General features: G+C 48.5%; 1 protein-coding gene across 5 annotated transcripts in view; it reads right to left on the bottom strand.

Annotated features, from left to right (window-relative positions):
* LOC105727565 (guanine nucleotide-binding protein G(s) subunit alpha) overlaps positions 1-9,693 on the bottom strand; it is a 57,043-nt gene extending 47,350 nt beyond the window's left edge. For 2 of the 5 annotated variants that reach the window (XM_064382551.1, XM_064382552.1), the window contains exons 1-2: positions 8,397-9,693; positions 7,545-8,315 (exon numbers count right to left, since the gene is read on the bottom strand). In XM_064382551.1, coding sequence (XP_064238621.1) covers positions 7,545-8,315; positions 8,397-9,678 — 2,053 coding nt within the window. In that variant the 5' untranslated portion in view covers positions 9,679-9,693. Of the gene's footprint in view, positions 1-7,251; positions 7,321-7,544 lie in introns of all 5 variants that reach the window. The other 3 variants (XM_012467532.2, XM_012467535.2, XM_064382550.1) reach the window with 2 other exon arrangements.
* Positions 9,694-20,343: the final 10,650 nt, after the last annotated feature.

Here is a 20,343-nt window from a genome sequence, read left to right as displayed (position 1 = left end):
AATCTGAGGTCGGATAACAATTTATACTACCTTTATACCTCTCTCCTCACTCCAAATTGAATCATTAAAAAACATTTAGTAAGATCCAACGTGCAGTTCTGTGGGCAGAACTCCACAAGTCAAAATACTCCTGAATTTAAATACTCCTGAGGTTTAACAAATTACTCTGCAATGCAATTTGGGATTTTACTTCTAAGGAAGTACAACAGAGGCACACTCCCATAATTTCCATTGCTCCGTCACAGATCAGTTGCCTAACATTCTTCCCTTAGCATAGCTCCCAGTTGTTGCATGCAGGAAAGTGCTCCACTGATTCTAACTTGAAAGGTGTGTACCTCGTGCTCAAAGCATCCTACGTTTCAAGAGAGCATGTGATGATCAACATAATGAAAAGTCAAACATGGTTTTATTGTGTTGTTCCCTACCTCTTTCTCGGAGGTCTCTTCATCTTCAGTTCCCATGGGCTGGCCTGCTTACCATCTGGCGGCTGGAAAGGAAGCTAAACACATTTTCTTTTCTTTTCTTTTCTTTTCTTTTCTTGCATGTGTAATAATCGCAGAACAATCCAAGCTCAGGTCCTTGAGTTCAGCCTTGGTATTGAGTTGATTTATAGTTAGGAGCTAATCAAAACAGAAGGGGGAGCTGGATATGCAGAGGTGACAGGTGACAAGTCAAAAAGTAAGTTATCTCCTCATCTCTCCCTGCAACGTCATTCACCTGAGAGTGACTTCACACAATTATAAATTTGGCAAGGTGGCATTCGTCTACTGCTTGAGTTGATCTTTATTTACAAAATGTAAACAAAGACTATACTCTTAAAGGTGGAGAGAGAAAGACAGGATGAGATGGCTGGTACTTTTAGAACTTATGCATGAATAGTCTTACAGGAAATGCAAAAAAACAAAAAAAACAGAAAAACAAAAAAAAATAAAACCCAGCAAACAACAAAAAACTAACCAAACCAAAAACCTCACTTGGAGCAGGGTGAAAAAAAGTCTAGAAGAAAAGTAAGTTTCTAAAAATAAAAGTTAAGGCTTGGTACATTGGCTCATGCCTATAATCTCAGCACTTTGGAAAGCCAAGGTGGGCAGCTCACCTGAGGTCAGGAGTTCAAGACTAGCCTGGCCAACATGGTGAAATCTCATCTCTAAAATACAAAAGATAGCTGGGCGTGGTGGCAGGCACCTGTAATCCCAGCTACTGAGGAGGCTGAGGCAGGAGAATCGCTTGAACCCGGGAGGCAGATGTTGCAGGGAGCTGAGATTGCACCATTGCACTCCAGCCTAGTTGACAGAGTGAGACCCTGTCTCAAAACAAAACAAAACCCAAAACATTTTTGAGGACATATATGTGCCAAGCACTGTGTGGAGCATGCTGTCCTTTAAAAAACTCTAGATTTCTCAAATGTAGCTTTGCTTCTAGTAGCTGGCCATCTTTTTTGGGGAAGTAAGAAAAAAAAAGACTGTATCCATTTTTTGAAAATACCTTTCCTTTCCCTCATTCAGGGACTTTTTCCCATGAGACCCCCATGGCCAATTTGTATCCGTGCCTTCCTTCCAGTATCTAAATTGCATAAAGGCCACTTAGGGCTTGCAGACTCTTCAGCAGAACTCCCAAAGAGAGGCTCAGGCCCATTCTCCTCTTTCTTCCTAAAGACAGCATGATCTTGTACTCAGGGTGACCACAGGCCAGAACAGGAATCTGATGGGAACAAAAGCTCCATTCAGTCTAATTCAATGAATCTGTGAAGGTGTGTGTTAGGGCCAGAGTCTCTGAGTCCCTATTCCAAGGGATCAGAGATGGTCAATTAGGCTGACCAGTGCTTTTAGTTCCCTCCAGTGACTTGTTTTAATTGATGGTGGGGACCTTGTGACATCAATTGGCCCTGTCCTTTCTATCTTGAAAATTGCTACTCCTCCTGAGAAATTTGATTTTTAAATGGGCAAATGGCATGAGTGGGTTTGAGAGGAACCTCACATTTGCTACTACAAGTAAAAGAAACCAGAAAGTGTAGAATGAATTGTTGCTTGCTACTGATGTGTCTCCTGAGAGTTACTTTATTTAGAGCCATTTGCAGAGCCACAATTTTGCTGGGGTTGGGAGTAAGTTTTATTTGGAGGGAAAACTAACTCTAAAAAGAAAGAGCATGACTGGCATTGGGAACTTCAAATCTAGGCTACCTTCTCTAAAAAGAAATGTATTTTTTGCTTAATACTAACCTTCCTGGCTGGGTGCAGTGGCTCACACCTATAATCCCAGCACTTTGGGAGGCCGAGGTGGGTGGATCACCTGAGGTCAGGGGTTTGAGACCAGTCTGGCCAACATGGTGAAACACTGTCTCTACTAAAAATACAAAAATTTAGCCAGGCGTGGTGGTGCATGTCTGTATCTCAGCTATTTGAGAGGCTGAGGCAGGAGAATCGCTTGAACCCGGGAGGCAGAAGTTGCAATGAGCCAAGATCATGCCATTATACTCCAGCCTGGGTGACAGAGTGAGACTCCATCTCAAACAACAACAAACCCACAAGTAACCTTCCTGCATAAAAGTCAAAGGTGATTTCTAAGACCACACACTAACTCTTGCTAAATGGAAATTAGCCTGGACTAGAAGCAAGGCATACTTAAAAAAAAAATCACTAGGAAGAATATGGAGCAGAGTTATTTCCATAAGATCATGAGATCCAGACCATCATTCTAAACATTCTAACACTATACTTATAATAGAGCTATCCATAAAAGTAACTGCATTTTGTTTTAATAATTATTATTTAGTGGAAATCTAAACAAGAAGAAAAGCTTTAGATCCTGCTAAAGAAAACAAATGTGAGATTAAAAAAAAAAACTTGACAGAAAATCTGCATAAAACAAAAGGAAAAGAGAAGCTCGACAGACTAGGACTGCAGCGTTGCAGAGCTGGCAGATGAGTGAAAGCAAATGAGGAAATGCAGTATCACCACAGCTATGACAGCCGTCTCAGAAATGCGGGGGGGGGGGGCTCACGTTTCATGTACGCTCAGTGGACATTTATAACCAGGGATCTGTGAGTTTGGCTATAATTCAGAAAGCAGGAGATGACTTGACGTGTCATTTGACAAGGGATTTTAAGAGCACATAGTATACTTACAATAATCATGCTTTACATTTAAATAATGCTTTAAGCTTATCATCACATTTCTGGTAAGCATTATCTTATCTGAATTTGAAACTTGAGATCATTTACCTACCTTACAGTCTTTGAGGAAAAATGCCTGACATTTAATCTCTGAGCTTTTGGGTTATTTGCCTGTGAAATGGGGCCCTATCAAGTTTTTATTGCCCAGGACTGTTTCAAGAGACAGGTATGACTAGATGAAAGCCTTTTAAGAAAAGTAAATTGTGGCCAGGCATGGTGGCTCATGCCTGTAATCCCAGCACTTTGGGAGGCTAAGTGGATCACTTGGGGTCAGGAGTTCGAGACTAGCCTGACCAATATGGTGAAACCTCTATCTCTACTAAAAATACAAAAAATTAGTCGGGCATGGTGGCGCACACTTGTAATCCCAGCTACTGGTGAGGCTGAGGCAGGAGAATTGCTTGAACCTGGGAGGTGGAAGTTGCAGTGAGTGGAGATCCTGCCACTGCATTCCAGCCTGGGTAACAGAGCAAGACTTTGTTTCAAAACGAACAAAAATGTAAAATGTAATCAGAATGTGTTGTTATTTTTATTATTACTGGTTACTAATACTGAAAGCAGTGAGATTTTCAAGTTAGGAGGGTATATACAGAAAGGGGATGACCCCCAATTCTTTTTGCTTAAAACCAGTTTTCCATGGTAGATAATGTGGTAATAAAAAATTAATCTATCTATATGGGAATTTCTTTTTTAGAGAAATCTATAGGAATTAAAACTGAGGCAGAATTTCAGACTTTGAGAAACATGAATCTTATTAGGAGACTGAGAAGAAAAAATAATAAAACTATTTGGACTCCAAAACTCTGTGGCCTGATAAACCATGCCCTCCCACTGCACGAAAAGCTCAGTGGAGGCATTTAGAATACAGAAAAATGGCTGTATGTTAAAAAAAAAAAAAGAAAGAAAGAAAAGAGAGGGGAAAAAAGAATACTTCTGCAAGATGGGATGCATTGCATTACTGTTGCACTTGGTGGCATAAATAAATTATCATACAATTAATTGTGATTCATTGTATAAATAAAGCATCATAGCAGAATAGCCATTATTATATATAGCTTTTGCCTGCACAATTTTAATAAATGTGGCAAATACTAAGAAACTCTGATCTATTCCCCCTCTTCAGTTCTCAAACAAGGAGGAAACCACACCTAAATGAGGTTTTAAAAAATGTTTAAGCCACAAAAATTATTTTAAAATGTAACAGAAACATGGAAACAGTCTACTGGTAGATAGTGTTGAGTGAGAAAAAGACTTCGAAAGAATATTATAAATTTAGACATTATATATTCTTTAAAAAGAATATTTATATAATACCTAAAAAATTCTTTAGATATTTTAGAATTTTCATCATATTATTGATTTCTATCTACCCTTTTTTCTCTCTCTTATTTCTTAAGATTCCCTGTAATGAGGTTAAACTGGGCAATAAAACCAGAAAGGATACGTACATAAACACACATTTTCCAAGCAACAGATGAATTTGCATGTCACAAATTAGCAACCATATCAAAGGACAGCCATTTGATCTGCATTTTCAGTGGTAGAGGTGTAGGGATGTCTTGTTTTATTTGTTAGGACTAGAAAGTTAGTAAAAAGTCTTGTCCTACATGTAAGTTCTCATCCTTCCTCCTCTCCCCATCCCCAATCAATAATTCAGGTCCAGAAGAGGAACCTCTGGTCACCTCTGCAAAAGGAAGCCTGATGGAAAACTGTAGCCTGGTTTGACAAACTGCATTGGTCCAGTTTCAGCTAGCAGCTAACACTGGCTATGGTAGTTAAGGCTTATGCTAGACATGGCCCAGGGTTTACCAGCCCTTATGCTGCCTCCAAAGGTGTTCGGCCACCAGCACCTAGGAACAAAGCCAGGACAAGGTGCAAGGTGATCCCAGCAAATCTTTTGTTAAGGTTAATTTTTACTCCTGGTGACAAAATAAAGGGAGACAAAGGAAACTTACAATATTCTTAAGACCTGGTCCCAGATGTGGACAGTTTGCTGCAGGATTGATGGCTGCACTATCTATGGTATAAGTCTTCAGTCCTCATGTAAATGGAGACTTACACCTTCCACCCCCGCCCCCAGGAAGAATAAAGACTCAAATCATGGAGCAAAAGCATCCCTTAGTGGAGATCTGTGAGAAAAGCTTCATTTCACAAAGGAGGCAACTGAGGCCCCACATGTAAGGTACACCACCAATTTGATAATTAGGCGTCAGGTGCACAGTCACTTGGGTCTCCTGTCTGTACTCACTTGTGTCCTCCCACCCCCAGTTTATAGGTTTGCTTCCCAGACCTGTGCTTAGAATATTGAAATGGGTCTGTTACGGCAAAATCAGTTGTCTGCAGGGAAACCAGTGCATTGTTGTTTAATGTTTGGTGGCTTTAGTGTAGTTGGGACATATGAAATTTAAAACAACTTCCATGTTATATGATTTTGGGTAAGTGATAATGTCATGATCTCCCTGGATGGGCATATATAAAATGATCCTTACATTTAAAATTGTGATTTGTGAGAGCCACATCACAATAACACACAGTTATATGCCAATAATGCCATTAATAAAACCATCACATGTTCTAACATACTTAACAAATGTAGCACAGCCCTAAAAACTGTGATCTTGAAATCCCTTGAAAGGTCTTAGAGAATAAAATGTAAAAATTAAGCTTGTCAAGTTTGTTTGGAGGTTTTCATTTAAACGACATATTCAGACCATTGCTAATTGCTGCTTTGATTAAATGTGGAAAAATATTTAATGCCGCAGATTTGAAGTTAAGAAGTCTTGGAGGGCTGGGGGAAGGCCAGGGAACTGGGAATGACCAGGGAAAGACTGAGAGATACAGGAAAGGGTCTTGCTGTGGGGTGCGGGGGATCCTGCAGAGGGGAGAACGGAATGTGAGCAGAGGAGGAGGGGGAGGTAGAAGGCCATTAAAATACCCTCCTGGTGAGAATAGCATGATTTTAACTTCTGTAATCTGAAGACCTTTATATTTTTTTGTACCCAGAGCCAACTTGCAGAAGACCTTACCTTTGACAAGCCTCTTTGCCCCCAGCTAAAGCTGCTTGAAAAAATGCACGTGTAAACATTTATATGTTTCACAAGTCATATTCACGGTTTTTGCCATACTTTGTCCACATACTTAAAATACACTCAGAGCATTTTTTGAAAATTTTTATTTCTGTTGCATTTCAAATACAAAGATGACACTCCACTCCCAACACATAACACTCATCTTTTTAAACCAAGTCCCTCCTACTGTACTCTTAGTAAAAATGATTGGCTTACCTCGGGCTCTTCGCTAGGAAAAAAATTAGTTCATATTTTTTAAGCACAGCCACGCCCACCCCCTTGGAACCAGCCCCCGCATGGTTTGGAATCCAGACTTGTCTACAGCAGGTTAAGTATTTCCCCTCTCCTCCATCCCCCCACCAGGCGAGCAGAGTGTGTGCAGAATACTGAACTGATGTGTGCAGCCCCGGGCGCCCCAGATACCTGTGTGTCTGGTTTTTCAACTGTAAAGGCGGGAGGGTTTGGCGAACGAATGAGAAGTGAGGAAACGCTTAGCGCAAAGGGAAAAAGAGAGAAAGATATACAGGAACAAGGTTACGGAGGCCGGCGAATAGCGACCCCCCTACTCCCCCAGGCCAGGAGCCCTGCTTATTTCCCGGGAGGTCCCGCCAGCTTCCCCGCGCTTCCTCCGCACGGCTCACCGCAGATCGCCCAGGCGCAGGTACCACCAGAGTGTGCAGACACCGAAAGTTTTTTTGCCCGCGCCATGGCGCAAACCACAAGACAGCCCGTTCCCAAGTACAAGTACACAGTCGGCGGGTAATTTGGGGGTGCCGGGATAGGAACAGGGGACATTTGAGCGTATCATGCACAGGCGAACACAGAATATGGACACCAACACACATCAACGACAAGCTGTCAGAGTCCAAGCAGCCGTGCCAGGCGAGGCGGGGGCGCGCCTTCCCCAATGACTCCAGCCCACCATGGCCCGCACCAGCCTAGCCAGGGGGAGCCCCGGGGCCCCTCCCAGGCAGTTCCTGGCTCACCTGAAGCCCCTGCCTGCTGTCCAGCTTACGGTTGCTGGCGCTGGCCTGTCCAGCCAGAAACGACCCTCAGTGTCGCTCGGCACCACTTTTCTCCCTGGAGGGCATATACTTCGGCCACCCGAATCCACCCAAGATCCCCTCCCGCTCCCAGGGCAAAGTTAGGGTCCCTCCCTGGAACTTTAGAGCAGGCTCTTCCTGCCTTTGGCTGAACCCCCTCCTCCCACTGCTGAGCCCCGCGCATCCCACCGGGCAGCCCTGCCACCCCCTCCCCGGTTCCCTGGCGGCCCTGCTGCCGGCAGGCAGAGTCCACCGCATTACCTAGAAGCAGCAGGCGGTGCGTACACATGTAGCCCATCTTTTCGTCCTGGAGTTGCTTGTCGATGAGCTTGCTGCGTTTCTTCTCTGCACGCTTCTGGGCCCGCTTCTCCAGGGCTTCTTTGCGCATCTGTCTGCGCTTCTCCGCCAGGGGTACCTTCTTGACCTTGGGGGAGCGTGAAGCTCTGGGCTGGGGACTCTCAGATCGACTGAAGCAGCCCCCAAAGGCTTGCATGAGGAAGTTGCGGAGTAAGTTGCGCCGGGGCTTTCGGCGGCGGCGATTTCGCCGATGCTGAAACCAGCGGATGCATCCGAAGGTCCCATCGTCGGACTCGTCTCCGCTGGAGTCATCGTCGCTGCTGGCCGCCCCTTCATCGTAGTACCCGCGGCGGCCGCGGCCGCGCTCGGACTTGCCCCGCCAGGCAGACGCGCGAGTAGGCCGTGGAGTAGGCGGATCGGCAGCCTGGATTTCGGGGCTGGGGGGTCTAAGGAGATGGAGCTTGCGTCTGGCCCCGGAGGCAGGGGCTGCAGAGGCTGCTCGGGCTGCTGGGGCTGCCCGGGAGGCAGGAGCGGCTGGGGCAGCTGGGGCCCCGGCGTCAGGCGCAGCTGGGGCGACAGGGGCTGCCCCGATCTCAGCAGCCGCAGGGGCGCCGGGAGCGTCAGGAGCTGCCCGGGCGTCAGGATCGGCTGGGGCGTCAGGGGCTGCCCCGGCATCTGGATCAGCTGGGGCGTCAGGGGCTGCCCCGGCATCTGGATCGGCTGGTGCGTCAGGGGCTGCCCCAGAGTCGGGATCGGCTGGGGTGGCAGCGGCTGCCCCAGAGTCGGGATCGGCTGGGGCTGCCCCGGAGTCGGGACCGGCTGGGGCTGCCCCGGAGTCGGGATCGGCTGGGGCTGCCCGGGAGTCGGGATCGGCTGGGACTGCAGGGGCCGCCCAGGCTGCGGGATCCGCTGAGGCTGCCCCGGCGGCAGGGAATCTGTCCCCCGGAGAGGGGACTTTTCCTCCCTCCATGGCATCGGTGGCTGTGCCTCCTTCCATCTCGGCTGCTTCCTCCTCAACTGGGGGTCTCTCTGCTCGCTCTCTCTTATCTGGGGCTCCAGAGACCTTGATGGGCGGGCCATCAAGCGCGATTGGGGGGCTGTCCATGTTGACGGGAGCGTCGTCGACCCCAGTGGGGGCGCTGCCAATCTCAAGCGAGGGTCCGGAGATCTCCATCGGGGGGCTGCTGCCGGTGAAGTTAGGAGGTCTGACAGCCTCTCGGGATGGGCTGCCGATGGTGACTGGGACCCAGAGGGGAGGCGCATTCGCGGCGGGAGTGAGGCGGACCGCACTCGAGACCGCGACTGCCGCAAACTGGCCACCGCCGCCGTCGACTTGTGCGATGACTCGGGAAAGCCCCGGGGGTGGGCTGTCTTCCCCAAAGCCTTCTCCATCAAGCTCAAATGGCATAGTCTCCTCAGGGGGAGGGCTATAGCCTCCTCCGGAGCCAGCCTTTGCAGGCTTGAGGGCTTGAGGCTCCTCTGGAGGAGCTCCGGGGACCCCTGGAGGAGCTCCGGGGACCCCTGCAGCACCTGGGCCTCCTGGAGCAAGGTCTGGGACCTGTAAGAGAGGTTGACTGCAGCCTCTCTGGGAAGGCTGGTCAAACTCAAAGGGCATAGCTTCTTCTGGTGGAGGGCTGTATCCTCCCACGCCTGGTCTGCCACCACCGAAGGCTCCGGGCTCCATGAGTGCTGAGCAGAAGGCCTCAAGGCCTTCATGGGCCCCACTGGGGGATCCAGGCTGCTCCAGTGTGGGCCAGAAGCCTCCCAAGCTGGGCTGTTCAACCTCGAAGGGCATGGCTTCCTCGGGAGGTGGGCTGTAGCTTCCATGGGCTCCAGCTTCCTTGAAGGGCGGATTGAGAACCTGAAAGTTGGGCCTGGAGACCACTGGTGTTCCACAGGCCTCGCCGTCATTCTCGATGGGGATGGGCTCGCTGTAAGGCGGTTCGGTCTCCATCTCTTCGGCTGGGCTAGGCCCAGCACTGGGGGCAGCTGCCCCTGGGGCCTCCAAAGGTGGTTGCTCGGGCTGTTCCCCGATTTCAGGGGAGATATCGTGTTGTCCTGACATATTATTGCTGTCGAGGCAGTTGCGCACGCCCATAACACGGTGGCGGCTTCTTAAAATAAGTTTGGGGCTCCGTAGGACGGAGCACCCAACCGAACTAGGGTGAAAAAAAAATTTTTAGAAAAACATCAAAGTACCACCTGGAAAGTTCTCCAGCCTCACTTTCCAACCCTTGTGAGGTTGCGGGGGTTCAGGGCCTGGAACCCTAGACCGAGGCTGAAGCAACTCAATTGTTGCTGGTGGAGTCTTGGCTCCTTCCTGGCCACTTTTTATCCCCTCAGTCTGCACCCCTAGCCCCCCTTCCTTGGTCTGTCCTTATACCTTCCTCTCTCTTTCTTTCTGCTTCAGGCCAGTCCCGCCTGCTTGGATCTGACGAGCGTGCCGATTCGGTCCGAAAATCGCCAGTAGCGCGCGCTCTCTGCCACCAGAGGACGCCGGTTCCAGTGCCAAGCTGGCTCCGGCTCCAGGAGCCGGCTCCAGGAGCCTGCTCTCGGCACCAGCAGCCCAGGACTTTGGGTAAGGGGGCTGATGAGCGCAGGCCTCGCAGGGATATTTTGGCTCCTTTCACTCCTCTCCCCAACTGATTTGGAGTCTTTCTCCTTGCTTCTCCCCTGTCCAGAGAAAGATCTCCTGCGTTGCGGGACACGTGACGCAAGACGTGGGCCTCGGGACGCTGGAGTACAGGAGCTGAAACCCTCCCTTTCCAACCCAACAGACTCCTCGGGGGAGGGGGGACTGAAGAAAGATTGCATCACCCCAGGATACCCCCGAACCCCTGAGTCATAGCCCCCAGCCTCCAGGCAGCCCTGAATCTCAAGTCCCTGGTCCAGAGCGCAAGACTTTTGGTGCCTGGGAAGGGGGCGCAGGTGCGCGCGGGGATGCGACAGGTGGTCGTGGGCCCACCAGAGAAGCAGAGAGAGGCAAGGGCGAGGGGATGCCGAGTGTGCGAGCACACAATTTGTTTTTTAAATGCCTTGGGTGACTTTTTGCTGCTTTTGCTTGTCGCTTGCTGAGTTTGGCTCCGGTAAAGCACTTTAAGAGCCCCCATCCTCATCACACTCTAGGGGTCTCTGCAGTAGCCCATAGCGGCGCAGGCAGGGTGCTCCGCGGTTTATGTGGATGGTGACGCAGGGGAATAAGAGGGTCTCAGGTGCGCACCGCCGAGAGCAAAGCCCCCTAGGCAGTAGCTGCGGTGGTACCGATGGAGGGGTGGGGGGTGTGCTGCTCACAGGGGGACCCCACAAAGCGGTCTCAGAGTTTCACAGGTCCTACTGTTCTAGGGAAGGATTAAAGGGGATTCGGTTGCAGTTTGTGGCCGCTTTGGGGTGGTTTCGGAGACTGGACTGTGCCGTGCGCACTGAACCCGCTGATAAACACCGTGCCGCGCGGCAACCACAGCTGAGGTGCGTGGCTCGCTGCTTCAGGCGCCCGCCGCAGAGCCGGTCAGTACGCTTCTTTAGCCCCACTACAGCCTGTCTCCAGCACCCTTCCAGCCCCTCTCCTCTCGCTATGGGTATCTTAGTGTAGCCACTTTAGTTTTCCACTGCTAGAGCCCGCTGAGGCGGCACTGAGCCCGCCATCCAGCCACAAACCCGGCGGTTGCCCGCGCAGCTGCGCTCCCGCTACTGTGCTGCAGTGGGCTCAGAGCCAGCGGAAGGTAAATACCCACATCACCTGGTGGCCTTGGTGCGTGCACATGCTGTGTTCTGGTCTGGGGTCTGCAGAGAGATTTGAGCCCGTGAGAAAAGCTGTTGCCAGGGGTCACGTAAAACCCGGCAGGCGCGAATCAGGTCTGTCTCAACAGTGATTGACAGATTGGTGAGCCACGTTTAGGCACAGAGCAGCTGGGTAGGGGGTCGCCTGGTCTGCAGAACCCTGGGGGAGAAGAGGCTGGATGAGTGTTACACAGGGCGGGCTGCAGCAAGCAGGGCGTATGGCGAGGGCCGCTATATACCTGCCGCAGGCGGGCGAACCACCGCACGAGGCGATCCAGTTTAGTCTAACACATCCATCTTAGAGCCCGGGTACCACAGGCACGGCGCATCCTTGACCCTCTGCATCCACCATCCTCGTGGCGGTGGGGCAGCATGGAGGGAGGCGAACACAGTCGGACCCTGGGAAACGTTTGGGGTCCCCCAAAGGTGTATCGCTTTAGCTCTGTGGGTCTACACACTTCCAGATGTCAACACTGAACTTTGATTCAAACTTTGGCCAACTACCCCCACGCAAAACGGCTTAACCACTTGGACATCCCCTGAATGGCCCAACTGGGTCCCAACACCAACTCACTCCCCTCCGACCCCAGCGCCGGGTCAGCCATTGGGCCGGGGTCATGCCAATCAAGGCTGCCTGGCGAATGAGAAGGGGGCGTCAGACCGGAAACCGGATATGGGTGGGAGGTCCTATAGGGGGCGCCGCGTTGGAACGCCCAAAGAGGTTGTGCTGATGAGGTGGTTGAAAGCGGTTGGTGGGCGGGTATATGGCGGCTAGGCCTGGAAGGCCACGAGGACTGCTAGCGCCGTAGGGTCAGGCTTCCTCATGCCACAGGTCGCCGAGGCTTGGGGGAGAGATCGGGGTCCCAGGAGCCAACCCTTGGGCGCATTGATGGCGGCAGGCTAGCCTAGCCAACAGGGTGCCGCCGCCGGGCGAGGCGAGGAGCAAGAAGATTTCCAGGGCTGTGAGGTAGAGGGCCAGGACCCCGAGGAAAGGGCTTACTGCGAGGAGCAACCCAGGATGGATAAGGAGTTGAGGCCCCAGGGATGCTGAGCCTGCACAAGTGGAAGGTCAGTAGACATTGGGGTTGGAGCCCCAGGGAGGCTGCGATGGGTGCTCTGAAGGGACGATTTGCTGTCGTCAGGCCTCGCGCTCATCCCCAAAGCACCATTTGTCAAGGAACGGGTTCAGGGTCTGTTTGATACCCTTATGGGTCTGTGGGACTCCTTTGTTCATTCTTTCTGGTATCATGATTCTTTGCCAGGGGAGCACATGCATCGAAGTGATTAAAAAAAAAAAAAAGTTAGACAAATACCAATCCCTCATCCTAGGGGGTAGAGCAGCATAAAAATGAAAGAAAAGACCTCCACTTTGGGGGACCTTGAAAGTCTTGATGGAGAAAATGGCTTTTTATATGAGCCTCCAAGGAAGGATAGGCGCCTTGGCTGAATAGAAGGTGGTAGTGGGGGATGGGAGACGTTTGCCCACCACGAACAAAGGATTTAATGGTAGGAAACATGGGGCGTGGCCGGGTAAACACAACTGGCCACCTTGGCTGGCTCTTGGGGAGCAGTGGGAGAAAAGGCAGGAGAAATTAGATAGAATCTCTCTAAGGATGCCATGGAGTATGAGGGCAAGCACATTTGAGGCTATTTTGGCAGGAAACGGGAGAGGATGCTGAAAGTTTGTTCTGCAAGTGAGGATTTGAGCCTACTTTTAGGAAAGGAAGAAGCAGCATGGAGGATGATCCTGATGGAGAGAGAACAAAGGAAAGGGGTTATACACAAAGGAGATGTTTAAAGGAGAGACCTGGCACGGTGAAGGAAGCAGAAAGGCTGAAGGACGGCACTCAGGAGGGGTCCCAAAGGACCCTCCTGGATGTGGCACCCAGATGGATGGGACACTGGGAGTGGGACAGGGAAGCCAGTGGGAGGGGCTGGCAAGGTGGCAGAGCCAATTTGGTTTTAGACACGGCAGAGTTGAAGGAAACTTGGGCAGTTGGGATGGAGATTTTTGCGGCCCATTATTTGGGAGGAAAGGTCTGAAGTTTAGAAAAAGATAAAGATCATACATTCAAATTGGCAATCATCTTAATAAAGATGTGAAATCATGGAGTCAGATAAAACTCTCTAGGGGAAAAATACATTTGGTAATAGAGTCTTGAACAATTGGCGCACTGGACAGGAAAAAGGGTGGCAGTCCAGGAGTGAGCAGGGAGAACTCAGAAGGGAGAGATGGGAGCACACCAGAGGAAGGGGTTTCAGAACTCAGCCCATCTAATCTAGACTTGGTGTTTTAGCCCCTGCACTGGTGGCATTTGGGGCCGGGTAATTCTTTGTTGTGGTGACTGCCCTGTGCATCGTAGGATGTGGCACAGCATCCCTAGCCTCTACCCACTAGATGCCAGTAGCATCCCCTTAGTTTTAACAACCAAAATGTCTCCAGACTTTGCCAAATGTCCTCTGGGGAGCAAAATCACCCCCAGTTGAAAATCGCCACTATACGCAAAGAAAGGACCCTTAGATTTGAATAGTAATTGCCTTAATTTAAAGGTAAATTAAGACCAGGAAGAATAAATCCCAGTATTTAACCCCAATATTCCCCTTTTTTTCCACTCTTGTTTATTTATCTGTAATGACTGGCTACCAGACTCTGAAAAACCTAAGTCTTTTAGGTGAGTGGAGCTAAGAGCTGAAACATCAGCATGGGGTCAGGGACCCCAGAAGTGTGGCCAAATGTTTGAGGAGTTGACCCACCTGAAAGGCAGCCGGTGGTCTGGCCACAGGGACCTGAGGAATCCAGTATGGTAAGAGCTGGGGGTGATTGGCTAGTGGTTTACTGGGGGCCACCTTGTTTGGCCTCTGATTGGTTGGCTTGTGTGGTGATCCTCCTGAGGGCTGGTAATTTTGCTAGCTAAAGACAGAAATGTGGTCTTGACCTGGAGAGAGATGGTCAGTGCTGGATGTCAGTGGGCAGTGTCTTCTGGGGCCTAACCCGACCAGTGGCATTTTTAGGATCTGCTTTTATAACCATATAATAGCAAACCTTAAACATAGATTTCCAGTGCTGGATGGATTGCCATCATAGGAAGAGATAAATATGTGATAGGACTGAGGAAGAAAAGTCTATTAATGTGTTTATGCAGCTAAGGAAGAAGAAGTCAGGAGAGGTTGGTGCCTGAAAAAAAGGCTGAGTTGAGATGGACAGAAGCTGTGTGCCAGGGTCTTGACCCCTGTCCTGAGGGGCTGTGTGCTGAAGTGCAGGGCTGCCATGAGATAATGTGTCAAGCAGGGGAGGATAGGATTGACTGTTGAAACCCGGGGATGGCTTACTTGAAAATCATGTGTATACTTGGCTACTTAAAAATAATAGTTTCTACATTTGATGTACTAAGAAAGGGATGGGAAAAAACTTCTTATGCTTCCATTAAACTGCATTTCTGAGGAAAGCCAAATGGCCCAACGTGCCACAGGTGGCAAACAGTGGCTTTTTGAAAATATGGAACCCCAAATGGAAAGAATGTATTTCTTTACTGCTGACTCTCTGAAGAGCACCATTACAGCCCCATTCCTTGGTAGCCTGATGTGGTGTCCTGGGCTTTCCAAACTTAGTCTCAGCTCTCTATTGACACTTTCCTGGCACATGTATTCAACAAGTGATTGTGCTTCTATTTACATTCTGGGATTCTTACTCATTACCAAAAGCACAAGGCACATCCCAAGTTTAGGTAGCTACCTGTCAGCTTTCTGGATTTATCCCTGTAGCCCACAAAGAGAAAGCAAAGTAGAGAGAGGAAGAGGAGGGAGGTGGGTGAAAGGGAAGGGAACCAAAACCATGAAAAACAGTCTTTTTTTTTGTAGTCATTTTCCTTTTGGTCTTCGGCTTTGCAGGGGGTTGGGTGGTGAAGTTTGCAGAAGCGCCTTCTGTAGCCTATTTGTGTCATTAGTTGTCAGTGGGTTTCTTTCAATTGAGGGAAAAGTAAAAGCAGAAAGAGAAGGTAGAAAAGAATTTAGGCAACTATGAAGTTTCTCAGCCTCCCAATGACAAATGTTTTCTGAGTGCTGACTGAGTAGTAATAAGACTTGAAGCTGTTCAGTTAATCACTTTTCAATCGAGACTCACTGCTGCCATCCTTTTCCTTTCAGCCTCTCCTCTGCCCACCTTGGCCGGTGGAGGCAGCAGCATACTGCTGTCTGCAGAAGGGTCTGCATGGCTAGGCTGTTTGAGGCAAATCCCAGCTAAAGGAAAAAAGCCTCAAATGGATGAGGCAAGATACCGGGTTAGAGGCAGGTGCAAGGCTGATATTAGAGGTAGGGGAAACAGTCTTTATGAAAATACTTAAAAAGCCCCTATCGTGAATTCACATCCCTTCACTCAGCTAATTAGCTGTAACTCAGCAACCTTTTCAAAAGGCACACCAAATTCTGCTTCAGCCAAGGCACGCCACTGTCATCTGACCACCTGTGCTTGAAAAGTGGGTCCAGACATTTTCTCTGTAGTTGCCTGAGCTGGGCTGTGGATTCTTTCTCCAGACTAGCTGATGATGCAGCAAAGAATTTCAGGGGAGAAGAGGTCATTCCAGAAAAGGTGAACAGCACCATGGGAAGGCGACTTAAGAGAGGGGCAAAAGTGGGTGCTGGAGGAGGGAGAGGGAATCCCAGAAGGTAATTTGGCTTTAGTGGAAGCTCTGTTTAAAATTTCTGCAATTCATGGTGGAAATTCCAGCCACCCTGGGGGCTTTTGGGCATCATTGTTCGAATTTAAGAGGAATGGTATATTTCACCTTCTCGAACAACCTCAATTACCCAGAGCAAATTTTCCTAATGAAATCTAATTGAGACAACGACATAAGCCAGGACACTCAGAAATCAGCTTCCACATGGAGTTAGAGGGATAAGAAACGTGGTCTTCTGCTGGCTGCCAGTCCTTGGCTTGTGCCCCTTGGACCCCCCCAAGTTTGAAAGTGGGGACCTTGAAGACCAACCTTGCTGTGAACCAAACACAAGGCTTAGGCTTGGAGCTAACGGCTAGATTTCTGGGTGTTAAGTCTTTCTGTTTGAGCGTAGCAATTGAAGTACTTGCATGAAAACTCCACACCTGTGAAATTGGAATTTTTGGGACAGGTCTGTAAGAAACTCTCAGGGGACAGTGATGTTAACAGTATCGAATCTATGAGCCTCATTAGTTGCCCTCCAGTGCCATATCCGGCTGTTAAAAAATGCCCTTCCTAATGCTGAGCTGATGTCTGTCCCTTGCTGCACCTTGTTCTAACCCCCTCAGCCACCAGATACTTGAAACTGCCCACAACTTTTTTCTCTTCAAGTCTCTTTATTCCTTCAAACAACTTTATAACCCCCACATTTCCTGGCTTTCTGACCCCCTACCCCATTTCTAAATCTTCTTTTCTGCTCCTTCCCAGGGGTTCTCTTTTCTGTCCACATCTTCCTTTTTTCTGTGATCCCTCAAATTCTTTTCCTTTTGTCTTCCTTAAATCCCTTCCCACTTTACTGCTACCACCTACCCTCTGTCCAGGCAGCCTGGGTTTATGTTGGCGTTTCTCATAGCCATGTGCCCCTGCTAATTTGTAACATGCTTACTCTAAAATAAACCCACAGAATAAACACACAGGCTATGCCCAGTGGAAGCGGGGAAGGCAGCCTCCTCATTTCTACCCGGGAATAGTTGCAGGCAGAGTCCTGCCTCTGCTGGCTGAGCGCTGTCAACAGGTGACGGTGGCTCCTCATCGCGGGCTCTGGGCCTTAGGAGAACTAAGTCACTAGGCTGTTTGTTCTGGCTTCTTTGCCCTGTGAATTAACTGGCCACTAGCGCTTGGACCAGCGTAGCTATTGGAGGCTTTTAAAAAAATTCATGAGATTTTTAAATAAGGGGAAAAAAACAAATAGCAGTAAAAAATCCTCCACCCTCCACATATGGCCTTTTGATATGTAAGAAAACAAGAAACTATAAAACAAAAATGGGTGCTAAATCATTTAATTTGACAGAACCAGATTTTGTTTTGTTTTGTTTTTGAAATATTTGCTTTGTTTATCCCATGCATCTGTGACGGAGGCAAAAATTTTTTTTTTTGTTTTTTGAGGGGATGGCAGTGTGCAAAAACGTCTTAGCTGTGACAAGGTCCTGCAGTACATAAATAGATAATATATAGTTATATGTCCATGGTATTAAAATGTCATGGGGAGGGGCAAATAAGAAATACATGTCTAAAGAAGCCAAGAGGGGAGTGATCACGAAAAAAGCAAAGGTTGAGAAAACTGGTTTATCTCAAATACCTGTAGCTTCTGTCCCATTTTTTCAGGTTTAGCTTAACCAGAACACTTAAAACTGTTACCAGACAACATTCACCAACACTTGTGGTTACTTAACCAATGTCCCCATCAGTCTGCTGTCTTCCACAGCAGTTATCCTCCTTGAGCTGCAGTACTAGGTCAGTACTTGCAACCATGCTTGCCTGCTCCTGCTCTGAAAAGCTTGTTCTTAGACACCGAGGTCAGGGAGAGAAGGTGGGGAACACACACACACACACACACACACACACAACACACACTAAGTACGACTCTCAGGATGGCTAAATTTTTCCAGTTTAGGGAAAGGACACAGTAGAATTCTGCATTTTCTAAACTGCCTTTTTAGACCATTTTGCAACCAACTGTAAAGAAGATCTGACGAAAATTTATATGAAACCAACACAAAACAGATTTCTTCATAGCTGGTGCTTTTTATTTGATCAACATTTAAAGTTTTTTGGAATCCCATTAGGGTTAAAATCACTAGTATAGAGTCAAATTGGACAACCCCAGGCTTCTTAATCAATCTAGACATTTGGAGCTGAAAGGGATAATTGGAACATCTCATTCAGCAACTTAATTGTAGAAGAAAATGAGGCAGAGGGGTGTTGGGTCTGACCTAAGGCCACTTGGCAAGACCAGGACTAGAAGCAACCTGGGCTGCTAGCCCCCGGCTTTGTCTTGGATCCCACGGCTCCGGTCTGGGACATCAAGTTATAGGAAATAGAGTCATTAGTGTCAAAACTCTACAACAGAACAAGAAATTCCATCCCTCATTCTTGAACACGGGGATTAAAGATGTCATTTGAGCATCTCCTCCCTCTCCTGGGCAATTTTTTAGAGAAGAGCAGGGCTTGGGCCAGCATGTGACATCACTGGCCTGAGGCTCAATTTTATTTTAGTGATTTGGTTTTTGTGATAGGTCACCTTTCTGTTAAGAGACATGCTTTACCCACACCATGATTTCTGCTCAATTTCCTCTCAAAAGCTTTCCTCTTCTTGAAGAGCAGTATAATAATAACTGATAAATGAAGTAAATCCATGCTGATTATTTAAAAACCAAAAAAACTTATTCTTACCAACACTGAAGTTTTAGCTTTCTTTCGCCTTAAACCTTCTACACAGCTGCGAAGAGTGAAGGCTAAAGAGTGAAAGGCTGTGAGCAATTCCGTGGTGAAAAAGGCTCGCAGCGCATTAAAGAAGCATCTCAAAACAATCCCGAACTGTAACATTTCTAATTCTTGAATTCTGATGAACAGAAAGAGTTTTGTTTGCAAAACTTTAAACCTACACCAGGTTGACACCACACAATGCTGGAACACTGTGACATAATTTCTCAGCTCAAATAAGTTCAATTACAAGAGCACCTTGGGGTCGTCCTCCCCTCCCCCCAAAAAGCAAATGTCCATTAAGTAAATGATTAATGTAGTAAAGGAAAAAACTTCAATATTGGGGCATACCATCATATTTAACCAGCTTTAATCTCCTGCTCCTCCTCCCTCGCCCTCCATTTGAAATATTAAAACTGGCTGGGAATTCACCTATGTGGTTAATGGTAAGATCTGCTTTATCTTGAGAGTATAGCCTCACTCCACAGACCTCACCTAAGTAAAAGGGGCAAGTGGGCCTATTCAAATGCTAACCCTAGTTGAGCAGAGTGAGACAAAGGGCCAGTTGGGAGACTAGTGATTTAGGTATGCTTGGGGAACTTGCTAGAAATGGCTCTGGAAAAGGAAGGCAGCTGAACACCAGTTTCTCAGGCAGAAAGAAGGCTTGATAAGTCTATACAGCAAAATCCTGTCTCCTGGCTGGGGTAGCGGGGAGGGTCATGGGTACTTTCCTTGGGTGGGGGGTGGTCTTTTGGTCTATCTCTCAGTTGCTTTGTATGGTCTGCACTGGCTTTTCCACCACTGAATCAGGGTGTAAAGAGGGAAGTTGGGGGAGGAGAATTGAGTGGGGGAGGGTGAGTGCCGGTAGGTAACAGGTTTTCCCAATTGGGCTGTAATGCGGATGCGGAGGCAGTTATGGAAGGCTGAAAGACTGTGTGTTCCTAGATTGTCCCTCCCTGCTATACGTGAACATGGTGCATTGCTTACAGTTCAGGAAGCCTCCCTGAGTTGGGCTTGGTGTGGGCTCGACATGGAAGACTTTTGAAAAACTTGTTTATTCACCCTGCAACACGGCAACATGCTAATTTCTCTAGTGAGTAAACCGAGCTCTGTGGGAAAACGGGTCTCCCAGACCACCCAGTCTGAAGATCGCTCCCACCCTTGAAAAGCACACCAAAAAATTCAACATAACCCCTGGCTTCTCTTGCTTGTCCCTAGAAACCTTTTGCTTGGTGTACTCAGGCGACTGAGACATTACCAGACGAAAAACTGAACACTTCATGTCACGGAAAGCAACACACCATCACTGTTTACATTGAGTAGGAATTTCAAGTTAGGGGCAAGCCAAAAGCAGGGCACGCCTAGCCCTTCTGCACCCTCCAAACTTCGGAGACTAACATGACTGCCGCAGAAAACCACTTGCAAATAAACTGGCTTCTCCGTATTTACTAGGGAAGACCACAAAGGCATCCAACCACAGTTCGCGCTGCAGCCCGGCAGAACTGACTCTTGGGCGCTGCGACGCCTTTCCTACGGAGTAAGTCCTGGAAGGAAGACTATTTAAGGTATTTTCC

The sequence above is a fragment of the Aotus nancymaae genome, unplaced genomic scaffold (assembly GCF_030222135.1).
Source record: "Aotus nancymaae isolate 86718 unplaced genomic scaffold, 86718_ANA_hifiasm-v0.15.2.pri h1tg000029l, whole genome shotgun sequence".
Taxonomy (NCBI): Eukaryota; Metazoa; Chordata; class Mammalia; order Primates; family Aotidae; genus Aotus; species Aotus nancymaae.
The sequence above is the reverse complement of the archived record's forward strand: the minus strand, read 5'-3'. Positions and strand labels throughout refer to the sequence as shown.